This window comes from Lutra lutra, chromosome 7 (assembly GCF_902655055.1).
Source record: "Lutra lutra chromosome 7, mLutLut1.2, whole genome shotgun sequence".
Taxonomy (NCBI): Eukaryota; Metazoa; Chordata; class Mammalia; order Carnivora; family Mustelidae; genus Lutra; species Lutra lutra.
In genome coordinates, this window is record NC_062284.1 from 104,827,847 (window position 1) to 104,846,463 (window position 18,617).

At 36.9% G+C, this 18,617-nt stretch overlaps 1 protein-coding gene across 1 annotated transcript in view; it reads right to left on the reverse strand.

Moving 5' to 3' along the window:
* The window catches only part of EXOC5 (exocyst complex component 5), a 69,301-nt gene that overhangs the window by 10,866 nt on the left and 39,818 nt on the right, over positions 1–18,617 (reverse strand). Inside the window, exons 12-13 of the mRNA XM_047735665.1 lie at positions 17,074–17,221; positions 115–223 (exon numbers count right to left, since the gene is read on the reverse strand). Coding sequence (XP_047591621.1) covers positions 115–223; positions 17,074–17,221 — 257 coding nt within the window. The remainder of the gene's footprint in view (positions 1–114; positions 224–17,073; positions 17,222–18,617) is intronic.

Sequence of the window (18,617 nt, forward strand, 5' to 3'; positions counted from 1 at the left end):
TGCATTGAACTGAATTTGACATATATAGTGTTGAATATATACAACACATTATGTGTATAGTTAAGCATGATCAAAGGATTTAACACAAAGTATAATACAAATAAATATACTTACCAGCAAGTCCTGTTTCCAAAGCATAATCAATATGTTCAATACATAAAAATTCCACAAGAATGGTAAAAATTCTAAAGGCATTCCTTGGTAAATCAGAAGGATCAGAGAGCTTCAAAAACAAAAACCAAATACATCACTCCTCTAGTCTTTTAAAAAGTGCTTTTTTTTGTTTGTTTGTTTGTTTTTTTTAAGCAATCAACTTTGTATAAGATGTAGCCAGTATTCAGGTATAAAAACAATTACTTATGCCTCTTCCTCTCCACTCCCAATGCCTCGCTCACATATACTGACACATAGTTACAACACTCCATATTTACACACAATTCTCCTGGCTTACATCAATGTTTTTCTCACCTGGGTTGCAATCCATTAGTGGATTGTGACAACAAAGAAAGAGGGAAGCAATGAGATAATCAGCAGGAAATAAAGTATAATGTACATATTAAAGCCAATATAGTTTTATGGAATAAATACACACAAAAACATCATATACATACACATACATATAACAAATATCCACTGGACTGCTATGTAAAATCCATTTCTTGTAGGTTGTGGTCAAAGAAGTTTCAGAGTCACCAACTTTAACAAAAGCTATTCTAGCAAAACTCAGAATAAAAAGGATACTTTATTCTATTGAGGGGTAGGAATAGGGAAATCGGTAACAAATGCACTCTAAAATATGACAGGCTCAAAGCCCAGCTTCATCACCCCTAAGATATTACTTAACCCCAACAGGCCTTAATTTCTTCATCTGTAGGGTGGGAATAATGTTAACATTACTTACATCCTAGTCCTGAGGTGAGAATAAAAATATAAAAATCCACGTAAGTATTTTAAGCACAAATGGTACACAGTAAACTTAATAATAATAAATGTTCATTTTTCTGTTGTACTGCTAATTATTAACTACTCAGAAGACTTATCAGTAATTAGAGTGAGAAAACTATCTCTCTCTTTTAAAAAGTTAGAAAACTACCTCTCAAAATCTTATTATTGCTTCCTATATTATTTATCAACTGATTGTTGCCTCTGTAGTCTCTATTCATTTACCTTTAAAGACCCAATTTGGTATTACCCAATTCCCTTACTGATCTTAATACCACCTCAAAGTTTACTCTTCACTAGTCACTCTACCACTATCTTCACCTCCTTTTTTTGCGCAGTGATGCTCAACAGATGCTCTTAACAAACAATAAATAAATTTTCCACCCCCCTGTATACATTCATATATCCATGCATAATCGATAGAAGAGGTAGACAGAAAATTGATAGGCAAACAGAAGATGTAAACCACCCTGTCAATCAACTGGACCTGAGATTTATAGATTACTCCATCTAACAACATCAGGATATACATTTACAAAGTTGGATCATATCCTGGTTTAGAAAACAAGTCTCAACAAATTTCAAATGGATTCACATCATACAAAGTATGTCCTCTAACCACAACAGGATCAAATTTGAACAAATAACAGAAAAAACTAAAAAATACCCCAATAGCTGACAACTAAAACACTTCTAAATTCACTCATGGGAGTATTTTGAACTAAATGAAAATAAACACAACATATCAAAATCTGTGGTATGCAACTAAAGCTTACCTTAGAGGGAAATTTATAAGGCTAAATGTTTATATTGGAGAAGGAAAAACTGTCTCAAATCAATAACCTTAATTTCCACCTTACAAAACTAAACAAAGAAGAGCAAATGAAATCCAAGTAAGCAGCAGAAAAGTAACAGAATGGAAAGTGTTGAAACACAAAATGAATAATCAGTGACACCAAAAGCTGATTCTTTGGGAAAATCAATAAAACTGATAAACCAGACTGATCAGGAAATAAGATACAAATCGCTGGTATCAATTATGATGAGGTGACATCACTATTGATTTTTCTAATATTAAAAGGGTAATAAGGAAATATCATGAACAACTTAATCCCAACACATTCAAACATTTATGTGAAATATAAAAATCCTTAAAGACAAACTACCAAAGCTCAATTAAAAAGAAACAGGTAACTTAAATAGTTCTAAACCTGTTTTGAAAGTTGGATTTGTAGTTAAAAACTCTACAAAGAAAACTGCAGGCCCAAATGACTTCACTCATAAATTCTACCAAACAATTAAGGAATAAATAATACCAATTTTAAACAAATTCTTCCAGAAAATTGAAGAGGAAGAACTATCTTCCAACTCATTCTACAAGGCCAACATTGCCCTGACAACCAAAACGAGACAAAGACATAGTGTGGAAAAAATATATGTGTAAGTCAATATCCCTCATGAACACAAACACAAAAATTCTAAACAAAAAAATTCAGCAAACCTAATCCAACAAAATATACACAGGATAATACACGATGACCATGAGGGTTTATCAAAGGAATGAAAGGTTACCATTTGGAAATCAATGTAACTCAGCACATTAACAGAATAAAAAGAAAGCATGTGACAAAATCCAATAACTAATCCTATAGAAACTCGGAAAACTAAAATTAAAAAATTCCCTCAATCTGATAAAGAAAAACCTATGATTAATGTCGTACTTAATGGTGAAAGACTCAATGCTTTATTCTTAAGATCAAGAATAATATAAGGTATTTGCTCTCATCACTTCCATTCATTATTGTACTGGAGGTTCTGAGCAATGCAATAATGCAAGAGAACAAAATAACAGGCTTCTATACCAGAAAGAAACAAGTAAAACTGGCTTATTGGCAGAAAACATGATAGTTTATTTATAAATCTTGTGCAATACACACACACACACACACACACACACACACACAGAGGCTATTAGAACTAATACATAAGTTTGGTTAGGTGTAAAGTCAATATACAAAAATCAACTGTTTTTCTCTACACTAACAATAGAGTATCCAAAATATAAATTTAAAAAATACCACTCACATTAAAATAGCACTAAAAATTACAAAACTCTGGTAAGGAAAATTAAAGAAAACTTAAATAAATGAACAGATATACTTTGTTCATAGTGTGTGTAAAACTCAGTATTACTAAGATGTCACTTCTCCACAAACCCAACTATAGATTCAATGCAATCAAAATCCCAAACTTTTTTCCCCCAGAGACTGGAAAATTGATTATAAGACCAATGAGAATGCAAAATAATTTATAATAAAATATTAGAGGATGGACACTACCTGATTCGAGACTTAATAGTTATAGTGATCAAGACAGTGTAGTATTGGCACAAAGACAAATAGTTAAATGGAACAGAATAGAGTCCAGAAACAGATCCACATATAAACTGTCAAGCAGTTTTTGACAAAGGTTCCAACGTAATTTAGTGGAAAAAGGACAGTCTTTCCAATAACTCTTAAACAATTGGATAGCTAAATGCAAAAAAACCCCTGAACTTTGATCCATACATCATGGGACATGTATAAGTTAACTCAAAACTAATTAGAGAACTAAATATAAAACCTTAAACTATGAAACTACTAGAAGAAAACATAATAGGAAATCTTTGTGACCATGGTTTAGGCAAAGATTTCTTACATACAAAATATCATCCATAACAGAAAAGTGTAAAATTGGATTTCACTAAAATTAAGAACTTCTAGTCTTTGGATGCAAGGGTGGTTCAATATTCACAAATCAATCAGTGTGATAGAACAAATCAATAAGAGAAGAGAGAAGAACCACATGGTCCTCTCAACTGATGCAGAAAAAGCATTTGACAAAATACAGCATCTGTTCCTGATTAAAACTCTTCAAAGTATAGGGATACAGAGAACATTCCTAAACTTCATAAAATCTACCTATGAAAAAACCACAGCGAATATCATTCTCAATGGGGAAAAGCTGACAGCCTTCCCTTTGAGATCAGGAACAAAACAAGGATGCCCACTCTTGCCATTGTCATTCAACATAGTACTAGAAGTCCTAGCAACAGCAATCAGACAACAAAAAGAAATAAAAGGTATTCATATTGGCAAAGAAGTCAGACTCTCTCTCTTTGCAGATGACATGATACTTTTTTTTTTTAAGATCTTATTTATTTATTTGAGAAAGAGCACGAGAGCGCAGAAGGTCAGAGGGAGAAGCAGACTCCCTGCAGAGCTGGGAGCCAGATGTGGGACTCGATCCTGGTATTCCAGGATCATGACCTGAGCCAAAGGCAGTTGCCCAACCAACTGAGCCACCCAAACACCCTGACATGATACTTTATACGGAAAACCCAAAAGACTCCACCCCCAAACTATTAGAACTCATACAGCAATTCAATAATGTGGCAGGATACAAAATCAATGTATAGAAATCAGCTGCTTTCTTATACACTAACAATGAAAATATAGAAAGGGAAATTAGAGAATTGATTCCATTGATTATAGCACCAAGAACCATAAGATACCTGGGAATAAACCTAACCAAAGAGGTAAAGGATTTGTACTTGAGGAACTACAGAACACTCAAGGAAGAAATTGAAGAGGACACAAAAAGATGGAAAAGCATTCCACGCTCATGGATCAGAAGAGTAAACATTGTTAAAATGTCTATACTGCCCAGAGCAATCTATACTTTCAATGCCATCCCGATCAAAATTCCACTGGCATTTTTCAAAGTGTTGGAACAAGCAATCCTAAAATTTGTATGGAACCTATAAAGACCCTGAATCGCCAAGGAACTGTTGAAAAAGAAAAACAAAACTTGGGGCATCATGTTGCCTGAATTCAAGCTTTACTACAAAGCTGTGATCACCAAGACAGCATGGTACTGGCACAAAAACAGACACATACACCAGCAGAACAGGGCAGAGAGCCCAGATAAATGACCTGCAACTCTATGGTCAAATAATCTTCAACAAAGCAGGAAAAAATATACAGTGGAAAAAAGACCGTATCTTCAATAAATGGTGCTGAGAAAATTGAAGAGCTACATATAGAAGAATGAAACTCGACCATTCTCTTACCCCATATACAAAGATAAACTCAAAATGGATAAAAGACCTCAACGTGAGGCAGGAATCTATCAAAATCCTAGAGGAGAACATAGGCAGTAACCTCTTTGACATTGGCCACAGCAACTTCTTTCAAGACATGTCTCCAAAGGCAAAGGAAACAAAACTGAAAATGAACTTTTGGGACTTCATCAAGATCAAAAGCTTCTGCACAGCAAAGGAAATAGTCAACAAAACAAAGAGGCAACCCACGGAGTGGGAGAAGATATTCACAAATGAAACTACAGACAGAGGGCTGATATTCAAGATCTATAAAGAACTCCTCAAACTCAACACTCAAAAAACAGATAATCATGTCAAAAAATGGGCAGAAGATAGGAACAGACACTTCTCCAAAGAAGACATACAAATGGCTAACAGACACATGAAAAAATGTTCATCATCATTAGCCATCAGGGAGATTCAAATCAAAACCACACTGAGATACCACCTTACACGTCAGAATGGCCAAAATTAACAAGACAGTAAACAAGTGCTAGAGAGGATGTGGAGAAAGGGGAACCCTCTTATACTGTTGTAGGAATGCAAGTTGGTGCAGCCACTTTGGAAAACAGTGTGGAGATTCCTCAAGAAATTAAAAATAGGGGTGCCTGGGTGGCTCAGTGGGTTAAGCCTCTGCCTTTGGCTCAGGTCATGACCTCAGGGTCCTGGGACAGAGCTCTACATTGGGCTCTCTGCTCCGCGGGGAGCCTGCTACCCCTTCTCTCTCTGCCTGCCTCTATGCCTACTTGTAATCTCTCTCTCTCTGTCAAATAAATAAATAAAATCTAAAAAAAAAAAAAAAAAAAAGAAAGAAATTAAAAATAGAGGTAACCTATGACCCAGCAATTGCACTACTGGGTATTTAACCCAAAGATACAAATGTGAAAAGAAGGGCCATATGTGTCCCAATGTTCATAGCAGCAATGGTCACAATCGCTAAACTGTGGAAAGAGCCAAGATGCCCTTCAATAGACGAATGGATAAAGAAGATATGGTCCATATATACAATGGAGTATTATGCCTCCATTGGAAAGGATGAATACCCAACTTTTCTATCAACATGGATGGGACTGGAGGACACTATGCTGAGTGAAATAAGTCAAGCAAAGAAAGTCAATTACCATATGGTTTCACTTACCTGTGGGGCATAAGGATTAACATGGAGGATATTAGGAGAAGGAAAGGAAAAGTGAATTGGGGGAAATCAGAGTGGGAGATGAACCATGAGAGACTGTGGACTCTGAGAAACAAACTGAGGGTTTTCTGTGTGGGGAGGGGAGGAGGGTGGGGGATTAGTTGAGTCTGGTGGTGGGTATTAAGGAGAGCACATATTGCATGGAACATTGGGTGTGTTCATTGTGCATAAACAATGAATCATGGAATACTGAAAAAATAAAATAAAATAGAACTTCTAGTCTTTGAAAACACTGTTAAAGGATTAAAAAGACAAGTCACAGACTGAAAGAAAACATTTGTATATCATCTATCTGATAAATGAATATATCACTTATTATCTATGAATATATCATTTATTATATCTATGCATATAGAACTCTCAAAGGATAACAATAACTTAATTTTTTAAATGCACAAAATACACAAAATACACCAAAGAATATGTACAAATAGCAAATAAACACATGAAAAAATACTCAATTAGTCATTAGGAAAATGCAAACTGAAACCATAATAAGATATTACTACACAGCATTAGGCTATCTAAAATTAAAAAGACTGATCATAAGAAATGTTGGAGATCATGGGGAGCAAATGAAACTTTCACACATTGCTGGTGGGAATATCAAAAGAAACAACAACCTTGGAAAAGAGTTTGGGAGTTCCTTTAAAAGAGATACCATATGACTCGGCCATATTGCTACTAAGTATATACCCAAGGGAAATCAAAGCATATGTCTGCATAAAGACATATCTGTGAATGTTCACAGCAACTTCATTCATAATAGTCAAACACTGAAATCAATCTAAATGTCTATCAATAAGTAGATACACTGCAGTATATTCATGAAAGGAAATACGACTCAGCAACAGAAAGGAGTATACTAAGTAACATTTACAACACAGATGAATTTCTAAAAAATCATGCTGAGTGAAAAAAACCAGAAACACATACATATTATAACATAGTATTTACAAAAAATTCTAGAAAATTAATGAACCTCTTAAAGATATCCTATTTAGCTTTTGAGACTCAATCCTCAAATGTGACCCTCCTTTTGAAAACAAATCTATAGTGACATAAAGCTGATCAGTGGTTCTCTGAGGACAGAAATGAAGAGAAAAGGACGATTATAAAAGGACAAAAGGAAACTTTTTGGGGTGATGGATCTGTTCATTATCTTGGCTGAAATTAAAGCTTCAGAAATGTAGACATAACTTATCAAAGTTATCAAATTGTGCAGTTTAAATATATGCAGTTTACTAAATGTCAAAGGTATCTCAAAGTTGCTTTTTTAAAAAGAAAGGGAAAAAAGCACCAATCCGTTCATTACACTGCCCTTTTAAAATAATCCTTTAAAGCTTGCATCATCATCATCTACAAGGTCAGATCTAAATTTCCAAGCATGGTATGCAAAAAGTCTATTTATCTTTTCAACTTCCTTTCTCATTACTCTTCCATGTATATTTTTATTTCAAGCATTTTATGCTGCACAGCTCATCTTTCCATACTACTTTTTACATGAACTATTCTCTCCAAGAATCACCTTCTTGAAGATAACCTACGTAGCTTTAAGACTCAGGCCTAAAATGTTCCCTTCTTTTTGAAAACTTCTCAAATAAATACTCTTCCTCAATTCTTTAACCAGGCAGAGCTGGTTGCATTGTCTTTGGTTCCAGCAGGGTGTACCTATTTTGCACTGATTATTTATATGTCTCCCTCCTTTCTCCACAGTATGCAAAAGTAATAGATATGTCTTATTTTTACATCCTCAATGTCTAACATAGCTGCTGCTACAAAATAAACACATGTTTCTTGGATCAGATTGCACTGAACTTCAACTGAATTTCCATCTTTTAATTTCCAGACAAAAGGTCATGATACAGAGCTAGTTACTATGATTCAAACAATATAATGTTGACAGCTTCAGGTTCAATGATCTTTAGAAATATTTTTTTTTGTTTTTTTTTTTTGGTTTTTTCTTTAAGATTTTATTTATTTATTTATTTATTTATTTTAATTTTTTTATTTTTTCAGCATAACAGTATTCATTATTTTTGCACCACACCCAGTGCTACATGCAAACTGTGCCCTCTACAATACTCACCACCTGGTGCCCCCAACCTCCCACCCCCCACCCCTTCAAAATTCTCAGATCGTTTTTCAGAGTCCATAGTCTCTCATGGTTCACCTCCCCTTCCAATTTCCCTCAACTCCCTTCTCCTCTCCATCTCCCCTTGTCCTCCATGCTATTTGTTATGCTCCACAAATAAGTGAAACCATATGATAATTGACTCTCTCTGCTTGACTTATTTCACTCAGCATAATCTCTTCCAGTCCCGTCCATGTTGCTACAAAACTTGGGTATTCATCCTTTCTTTCTTTCCTTTTTTTTTTTTTTTTTTTTTACAGCTTTATAAACATATATTTTTATCCCCAGGGGTACAGGTCTGCGAATCGCCAGGTTTACACACTTCACAACACTACCATAGCACATACCCTCCCCAATATCCATAACCCCACCCCCTCTCCCAACCCCCTCCCCCCATCAACCCTCAGTTTGTTTTGTGAGATTAAGACTCACTTATGGTTTGTCTCCCTCCCAGTCCCATCTTGTTTCATTTACTCTTCTCCTACCCCCTCAACCCCCCATGTTGCATCTCCTCTCCCTCATATCAGGGAGATCATATGATAGTTGTCTTTCTCCGATTGACTTATTTCGCTAAGCATGATACCCTCTAGTTCCATCCACGTCGTCGCGAATGGCAAGATTTCATTTCTTTTGATGGCTGCATAGTATTCCATTGTGTATATATACCACATCTTCTTTATCCATTCGTCTGTAGATGGACATCTAGGTTCTTTCCATAGTTTGGCTATTGTAGACATTGTTGCTATAAACATTTGGGTGCATGTGCCCCTTCGGATCACTACGTTTGTATCTTTAGGGTAAATACCCAGCAGTGCAATTGCTGGGTCATAGGGTAGTTCTATTTTCCACATTTTGAGGAACCTCCATGCTGTTTTCCAGAGTGGTTGCACCAGCTTGCATTCCCACCAACAGTGTAGGAGGGTTCCCCTTTCTCCGCATCCTCGCCAGCATCTGTCATTTCCTGACTTGTGAATTTTAGCCATTCTGACTGGTGTGAGGTGATATCTCATGGTGGTTTTGATTTGTATTTCCCTGATGCCGAGTGATATGGAGCACTTTTTCATGTGTCTGTTGGCCATCTGGATGTCTTCTTTGCAGAAATGTCTGTTCATGTCCTCTGCCCATTTCTTGATTGGATTATTTGTTCTTTGGGTGTTGAGTTTGCTAAGTTCTTTATAGATTTTGGACACTAGCCCTTTATCTGATATGTCATTTGCAAATATCTTCTCCCATTCTGTCAGTTGTCTTTTGGTTTTGTTAACTGTTTATTTTGCTGTGCAAAAGCTTTTGATCTTGATAAAATCCCAAAAGTTCATTTTTGCCCTTGCTTCCCTTGCCTTTGGTGATGTTCCTAGGAAGATGTTGCTGCGGCTGACGTCGAAGAGGTTGCTGCCTGTGTTCTCCTTGAGGATTTTGATGGATTCCTTTCTCACATTGAGATCCTTCATCCATTTTGAGTCTATTTTCGTGTGTGGTGTAAGGAAATGATCCAATTTCTTTTTTCTGCATGTGGCTGTCCAATTTTCCCAACACCATTTATTGAAGAGGCTGTCTTTGTTCCATTGGACATTCTTTCCTGCTTTGTCGAAGATGAGTTGACCATAGAGTTGAGGGTCCATTTCTGGGCTCTCTATTCTGTTCCATTGATCTATGTGTCTGTTTTTGTGCCAGTACCATGCTGTCTTGATGAACACAGCGTTGTAATAGAGCTTGAAGTCCGGAATTGTGATGCCACCAACTTTGGCTTTCTTTTTCAATATTCCTTTGGCTATTCGAGGTCTTTTCTGGTTCCATATAAATTTTAGGATTATTTGTTCCATTTCTTTGAAAAAAATGGATGGTACTTTGATAGGAATTGCATTAAATGTGTAGATTGCTTTAGGTAGCATAGACATTTTCACAATATTTATTCTTCCAATCCAGGAGCATGGAACATTTTTCCATTTCTTTGTGTCTTCCTCAATTTCTTTCATGAGTACTTTATAGTTTTCTGAGTATAGATTCTTAGTCTCTTTGGTTAGGTTTATTCCAAGGTATCTTATAGTTTTGGGTGCAATTGTAAATGGGATGGACTCCTTAATTTCTCTTTCTTCTGTCTTGTTGTTGGTGTAGAGAAATGCAACTGATTTCTGTGTATTGATTTTATATCCTGACACTTTACTGAATTCCTGTACAAGTTCTAGCAGTTTTGGAGTGGAGTCTTTTGGGTTTTCCACATATAGTATCATATCCTCTGCAAAGAGTGATAGTTTGACTTCTTCTTTGCCGATTTGGATGCCTTTAATTTCCTTTTGTTGTCTGATTGCTGAGGCTAGGACTTCTAGTACTATGTTGAATAGCAGTGGTGATAACGGACATCCCTGCCGTGTTCCTGACCTTAGCGGAAAAGCCTTCAGTTTTTCTCCATTGAGAATGATATTTGCGGTGGGTTTTTCATAGATGGCTTTGATAATATTGAGGTATGTGCCGTCTATCCCTACACTTTGAAGAGTTTTGATCAGGAAGGGATGCTGTACTTTGTCAAATGCTTTTTCAGCATCTATGGAGAGTATCATATGGTTCTTGTTCTTTCTTTTATTAATGTGTTGTATCACATTGATTGATTTGCGGATGTTGAACCAGCCTTGCAGCCCTGGAATAAATCCCACTTGGTCGTGGTGAATAATCCTTTTAATGTATTGTTGAATCCTATTGGCTAGTATTTTGGCGAGAATTTTTGCATCTGTGTTCATCAAGGATATTGGTCTGTAGTTCTCTTTTTTGTTGGGATCCTTGTCTGGTTTTGGGATCAAGGTGATGCTGGCCTCATAAAATGAGTTTGGAAGTTTTCTTTCTATTGCTATTTTTTGGAACAGTTTCAGGAGAATAGGAATTAGTTCTTCTTTAAATGTTTGGTAGAATTCCCCCGGGAAGCCGTCTGGCCCTGGGCTTTTGTTTGTTTGGAGATTTTTGATGACTGTTTCAATCTCCTTACTGGTTATGGGTCTGTTCAGGCTTTCTATTTCTTCCTGGTTCAGTTGTGGTAGTTTATATGTCTCTAGGAATGCATCCATTTCTTCCAGATTGTCAAATTTGTTGGCATAGAGTTGCTCATAGTATGTTCTTATAATTGTCTGTATTTCTTTGGTGTTCGTTGTGATCTCTCTTCTTTCATTCATGATTTTATTGATTTGGGTCCTTTCTCTTTTCTTTTTGATAAGTCTGGCCAGGGGTTTATCAATCTTATTAATTCTTTCAAAGAACCAGCTCCTAGTTTCGTTGATTTGTTCTATTGTTTTTTTGGTTTCTATTTCATTGATTTCTGCTCTGATCTTTAGGATTTCTCTTCTCCTGCTGGGTTTAGGGTTTCTTTCTTGTTCTTTCTCCAGCTCCTTTAGGTGTAGGGTTAGGTTGTGTACCTGAGACCTTTCTTGTTTCTTGAGAAAGGCTTGTACCGCTATATATTTTCCTCTCAGGACTGCCTTTGTTGTGTCCCACAAATTCTGAACCATTGTGTTTTCATTATCATTTGTTTCCATAAATTTTTTCAATTCTTCTTTAATTTCCTGGTTGACCCATTCATTCTTTAGAAGGATGCTGTTTAGTCTCCATGTATTTGGGTTCTTTCCAAATTTCCTCTTGTGATTGAGTTCTAGCTTTAGAGCATTGTGGTCTGAAAATATGCAGGGAATGATCCCAATCTTTTGATACCGGTTGAGACTTGATTTAGGACCAAGAATGTGATCTATTCTGGAGAATGTTCCATGTGCACTAGAGAAGAATGTGTATTCTGTTGCTTTGGGATGAAATGTTCTGAATATATCTGTGATGTCCATCTGGTCCAGTGTGTCATTTAAGGCCTTTATTTCCTTGTTGATCTTTTGCTTGGATGATCTGTCCATTTCAGTGAGGGGAGTGTTAAAATCCCCTACTATTATTGTATTCTTGTCGATGTGTCTCTTTGATTTTGTTAATTGGTTTATATAGTTGGCTGGTCCCACGTTAGGGGCATAGATATTTAAAATTGTTAGATCTTCTTGTTGGACAGTTCCTTTGAGTATGATAGAGTGTCCTTCCTCATCTCTTATTATAGTCTTTGGCTTAAAATCTAATTGATCTGATATAAGGATTGCCACTCCTGCTTTCTTCTGATGTCCATTAGCATGGTAAATTCTTTTCCACCCCCTCACTTTAAACCTGGAGGTGTCTTCGGGTTTAAGATGAGTTTCTTGTAGGCAACATATAGATGGGTTTTGTTTTTTTATCCATTCTGATACCCTGTGTCTTTTGATTGGGGCATTTAGCCCATTAACATTCAGGGTAAGTATTGAGAGATATGAATTTAGTGCCATTGTATTGCCTGTAAGGTGACTGTTATTGTATATTGTCTCTGTTTCTTTCTGATCTACTACTTTTAGGGTCTCTCTTTGCTTAGAGGACCCCTTTCAATATTTCCTGTAGAGCTGGTTTGGTATTTGCAAATTCTTTCAGTTTTTGTTTGTCCTGGAAGCTTTTAATCTCTCCTTCTATTTTCAATGATAGCCTAGCTGGATATAGTATTCTTGGCTGCATGTTTTTCTCGTTTAGTACTCTGAATATATCATGCCAGCTCTTTCTGGCCTGCCAGGTCTCTGTGGATAAGTCTGCTGCCAATCTAATATTTTTACCATTGTACGTTACAGACTTCTTTTCCCGGGCTGCTTTCAGGATCTTTTCTTTGTCACTAAGACTTGTCAATTTTACTATTAGGTGACGGGGTGTGGACCTATTCTTATTGATTTTGAGGGGGGTTCTCTGAACCTCCTGGATTTTGATGCTTGTTCCCTTTGCCATATTGGGGAAATTCTCTCCAATAATTCTCTCCAACATACCTTCTGCTCCCCTCTCTGTTTCCTCTTCTTCTGGAATCCCAATTATTCTAATGTTGTTTCGTCTTAATGTGTCACTTATCTCTCGAATTCTCCCCTCGTGGTCCAGTAGCTGTTTGTCCCTCTTTTGCTCAGCTTCTTTATTCTCTGTCATTTGGTCTTCTATATCGCTAATTCTTTCTTCTGCCTCATTTATCCTAGCAGTGAGAGCCTCCATTTTTGATTGCACCTCATTAATAGCTTTTTTGATTTCAACTTGGTTCGATTTTAGTTCTTTTGTTTCTCCAGAAAGGGCTTTTATATCTCCCGAGAGGGTTGCTTTAATATCTTCCATGCCTTTTTCAAGCCCGGCTAGAACCTTGAGAATCGTCATTCTGAACTCTATATCTGACATATTACCAATGTCTGTATTGATTAGGTCCCTAGCCTTTGGTACTGCCTCTTGTTCTTTTTTTTTGTTGTGAATTTTTCCGCCTTGTCATTTTGTCCAGATAAGAGTTTATGAAGGAGCAAGTAAAATACTAAAAGGGTGGCAACAACCCCAGGAAAATATGCTTTAGCCAAATCAGAAGAGATCCCGAATTGTGAGGGGGGAGAAAGGGGATAAAAAGGGGTTCAGAAAGAAAGAAAAAAAAAAGAAACTATTAAAAAAAAGGAAGCTGATAAAGAAAAAATATAAAAAGAGGAAAAATATATATATATTAGATAAACTATTTAAAAAACGTTAAAAAAAGAAAACGGTAAAAGTTAAAATTCAGAAGAAGAGAAAAAGAAAAAAAAATTGAAAAAAAAAATTAAATTAACTGCAAGGCTAAAAAATCATGGGGAGAAAGCCATGAGTTCCGTGCTTTGCTTTCTTCTCCTCTGGAATTCCGCCGCTCTCCTTGGTAGGTGAACTTGGTCCTGGCTGGGTTTCCCATTGATCTTCTGGGGGAGGGGCCTGTTGCAGTGATTCTCAAGCGTCTTTGCCCCAGGTGGAGTTGCACCGCCCTTACCCGGGGCCGCGCTGAGTCATCCGCTCGGGTTTGCTTTCGGGAGCTTTTGTTCCCTGAGCGCTTTCCGTAGAGTTCCGGAGGACGGGAATGAAGATGGCGGCCTCCCGGTCTCCGGCCCGGAGGAGCCGATAGCCCGGGGCCCCACTCCTCAGTGCGCCCTCAGAGAACAGTGCCCAATGACTCCCGCCACCCTGGCCTCCGGCCGCGCTCCAAGCTGACCGGAGCCTGCGACCGGTCCAAGGCAACCCCAAGCTGAGAGTCACTCCTCGGTTCTGTCTCTGCAACCGGCTTCCCCGTTCTAATACCGGTAAGCTCTGCGACACTCAGACACCCCCGATCCTTCTGCGACCCTGCGGGACCTGAGGCCGTGCTGACCCCGCCTGGGCTTCACCCCAGTTAAGCCTCTGGAGCGATGTCCCTCAGCGGAACAGACTTTTAAAAGTCCTGATTTTGCTCCGTTGCTCCGCCGCTCGCCGGGAGCCGGCCCCTCCCCCCGCGGTCTATCTTCCCGTGGCTTTGGATTCACTTCTCCGCCAGTCCTACCTTGCAGAAAGTGGTTGATTTTCTGTTTCTGGAATTGCTGTTCTTCTCTTCAATCTCCCGTTGGATTTGTAGGTGTTTGCAATCTTTAGATAAGCTATTTAGCTGATCTCCCGCTACCCGAAGTAGTCTCAGCCTGATACTTCTCCGCCATCTTGACTCCTTCCTTCAGATTTTATTTATTTATTTGACAGAGATCACAAGTAGGCAGAGAGGCAGGCAGCAGGTGGGGGAAGCAGGCTCCCCGCTGAGCAGAGAGCCCAACGCAGGGCTTGATCTCAGGACCCTGGGATCATGACCTGAGCCAAAGGCTTTAACGCACTGAGCCCGATCTTTAGAAATATTTTAACATTATTTCCAGCATTCAGAAAACTAGAGACAGTAATTTTTTTTTTATTTTTTCAGCATAACAATATTCATTATTTTTGCTCCACACCCATGCTCCATGCAATTGTGCCCTCTACAATACCCACCACCTGGTGCCCCCAACCTCCCACCCCCCACCCCTTCAAAATTCTCAGATTGTTTTTCAGAGTCCATAGTCTCTCATGGTTCATCTCCCCTTCCAATTTCCCTCAACTCCCTTCTCCTCTCCATTAGAGACAGTAATTTACCAAATACACCCATCACCCACCTAGATGTGTCGTATATTAACATTTTTCCAAATGTACTTCAGATTTTTTTTCTTTTTGGGGGGTAGGGAGGAAGGGAAGTCCTACATATGAATAAAGTCCCTTAGGTACTCTTCCCTCATGGCAAACACTACCCTGAATCTATCATGTTTATGCTTGTGCACATCCCTAAACAATATGAGGTATACCTCTACTTTTTAAAAACTTTATATAGTTTTTAGATAGTATTATACTGAATATATCTTTCCCCCATCTTGTTCTTCTCTCTCAACACTGTATGTATTTTTGAGATATACGATACATATAACTATGATACGTATAACTCTAGTCATTTAAATTGTTGTACAGCTTTCTAATTTATGAGCAATGTCAATTTATCAATTCTCTTTTCAAGGCACACTTAATTTGCTTCTGATTTTTCACCATGATAAACAATGCTGCTATGATGTTAGACATGGTATATAGACCTACGAGTTTTTCTAAGGAATTCTCAAGTTACTATCCACACTATACCAATTTTTACTTCCATTGGTAGCATAAGAAAATTTCTATTGCTCCTCATCCTTACCAACACTTAGTATCATCAGACTTAATTTTTGCAGACTGAATGAGAATAAGACAGTATTTTCCCATTTTAAGTTTCATTTTCCTATTAGTGAGATTGAGTATCTTACTGGTAATTTACATTTTCTGTATTTGTTTACATATGTTTATCAAAACTTCTTTCAAAATAACTTGCATATATTACCTCCTCTTTGTAGGTAAGGAATCTGAGCTTTAAAGACATTAGGTAATTGGCTACAAGAAGTAGTCAAGCCAGCTTTTGAGTTCTCCTCTGGCTGATTCCAGAGACCTCACTCTTGGCTACCACATATAATGGACTAAGATGATAGTTACTTTATGTACTGAGAACCCACACGGGCATTTAATAGTCTTTGTTTTCTACTTATTTATATTTATATGAGTAATTTATACTGATTTACTGTCCATCAATATAAAATATAGACCATATATATCAATACAAGTAAAAAAATTAAGACTACCTCAACTCTCCATTCTACTGCTTAAGAAGTATGTATCTCAGTTTCTTCATCTGTAAAATGGAATAAAAACCTCACAAGGTTGTTAAAATGATTAAATGAGCTGGTGTATATCTAAAGAGCATTGGGACATAGCATATGCTATACAATTATTTGCCACTATTTGTTTTACATAATCTTCTGCTAGTAATATTGGTTACAATACCTTCTCACAGGCTGTGACTTATCTGTTTCCTTTGTTAAAGTGTTTGTTGGACAGAAATTCTAAATTTTAATGGAGTCAACTTTTCCTTTGCTATCTGGGTTCTTAAAACACCCTTCTTTCCCTAAAGCTCTCTTTCTTTATGAGATGGCTCTAAACCTCCCTTTTATATCTTGATTTAATATCACTTATAGAAGAAAAATTTGTATATTCATCTTTAAAGTTATATTAAAATATGCTTCTAAATAATTTTAAAATAATTCTGCTCTCCAAAACAAACCCTCTATCATTTTTTATTACAAAAAATAGTTACTCCTAACCAGAGAGCATATTTATATATTATAAACAAGGCAAAGATTAAAAAACACAACCATATAAATAAAATAAATTTATAATTACTCTTACCCTATGACATCTTTCAAAGGCTTGTTTGGTTTCTTGTAAAAGATTAACCACCACTTCTTGAGATAGGAAAGTTTCCCCATGAGTATCGATACTTGGCCCCAGTGGTAAGTTGGTACGTTGTCTAATTTTCTCTTTCAAATCCTGAATACTAATGCATCATAACAACAAATGAAAAGAGAACACTTTACACAGATTTCAAGTACTCTTCAACTTAGTATACATCATCAGAAAAAAATGGACTAATTGCCAGACCTAGAAGTTCTAATTCCAATAATTAGTTCCACAAAGTAAAATAAGCCTTAATCTCTTCATCTTTTTTTAAAAAATATTTTATTTATTTATTTGACAGAGAGAGACACAGTGAGAGAAGGAACACAGCACGGGGAGTTGGAAAGGGAGAAGCAGGCTTCCCGCCAAGCAGGGAGCCTGATGCGGGGCTCGATCCCAGGATTCTGGGATCATGACCTAAGCCGAAGGCAGCCGCTTAACGACTAAGCCACCCAGGCGCCTCAAGCTTTAATCTCTAAACAAAAAATTATCTTCTGAAAAATGAGTATATTTGGAGTTATGACCCATAAAGTCTCTTTTCGCTCTATAATTCTGACTCAATAGCCAAAAGTTTCTTGTTTGGTTTCCTTATAAAGTGGACTATTCCAAATAAGTTAATATAACTAATGGTCCTGCTTAAAATAAACTTTAAAATTTCGTGTTTTAAAATACATTTAAGCATTTGAGCATATTGCACATTTCTTTATCATTATTAAACAAGATATATTAAACATAATTTAGCTTTTCTTAATGACTGAGGGTTACTTTGAACATTTACTATATGGTGGTATCTTCAGAAGGTTGGATTTCTTTTGCTCCTAGAATACCTAGCTCTAGACCACTATGAATTTTTTTTTTTTAAAGATTTTGTTTTTTGGAAGCCTGGGTGTCTCAGTTAAGCATCTGCGTTCAGCTCGGGTCATGATCCCAGGGTCCTGCGAATGAGCCCCGCATCAGGCTCCCTGCTCAGCAGAGAGCCTGCTTCTCTCTTTACCTCTGATCCTTTCCCTGCTTATGCTCTCTTTCTCTCGCTCTCAAACAAATAAAATCTTTTAAAAATAAATAAATAAAGATTTTATTTTCTTTTTTAAGTAATCTCTACACCCAACATGGGGCTTGAACTTAGAATCCTGAGGTCCAGAGATGCATGCTCCACTGACTGAGCCAGCCAGGCACCCCAAACTATTACTTTTTTTTTTTTAATTCTCATGGTTGTTCTTTAGTTTTTCTCTTCCCTTACTTGCTGCTGCCTTTCAGATGTCACTTCTTATTCCTAATTATAACCACTTCCTGATCATGATTTAGTATATGACCAATTGGGAAACAAGAAACTGATTTGAGTGTACTCTATATTCTAATTATATGGGTCTGCTTAAGTCATTCTGCTTCATTCTAGAATCAAATGGGTTGAGATCTGGATAACAGGTACCACTAATCCTATAGCAAATCATTTTTTTGTAGTATGTGAATAATTATAGGTTTCAAGATATTAATTT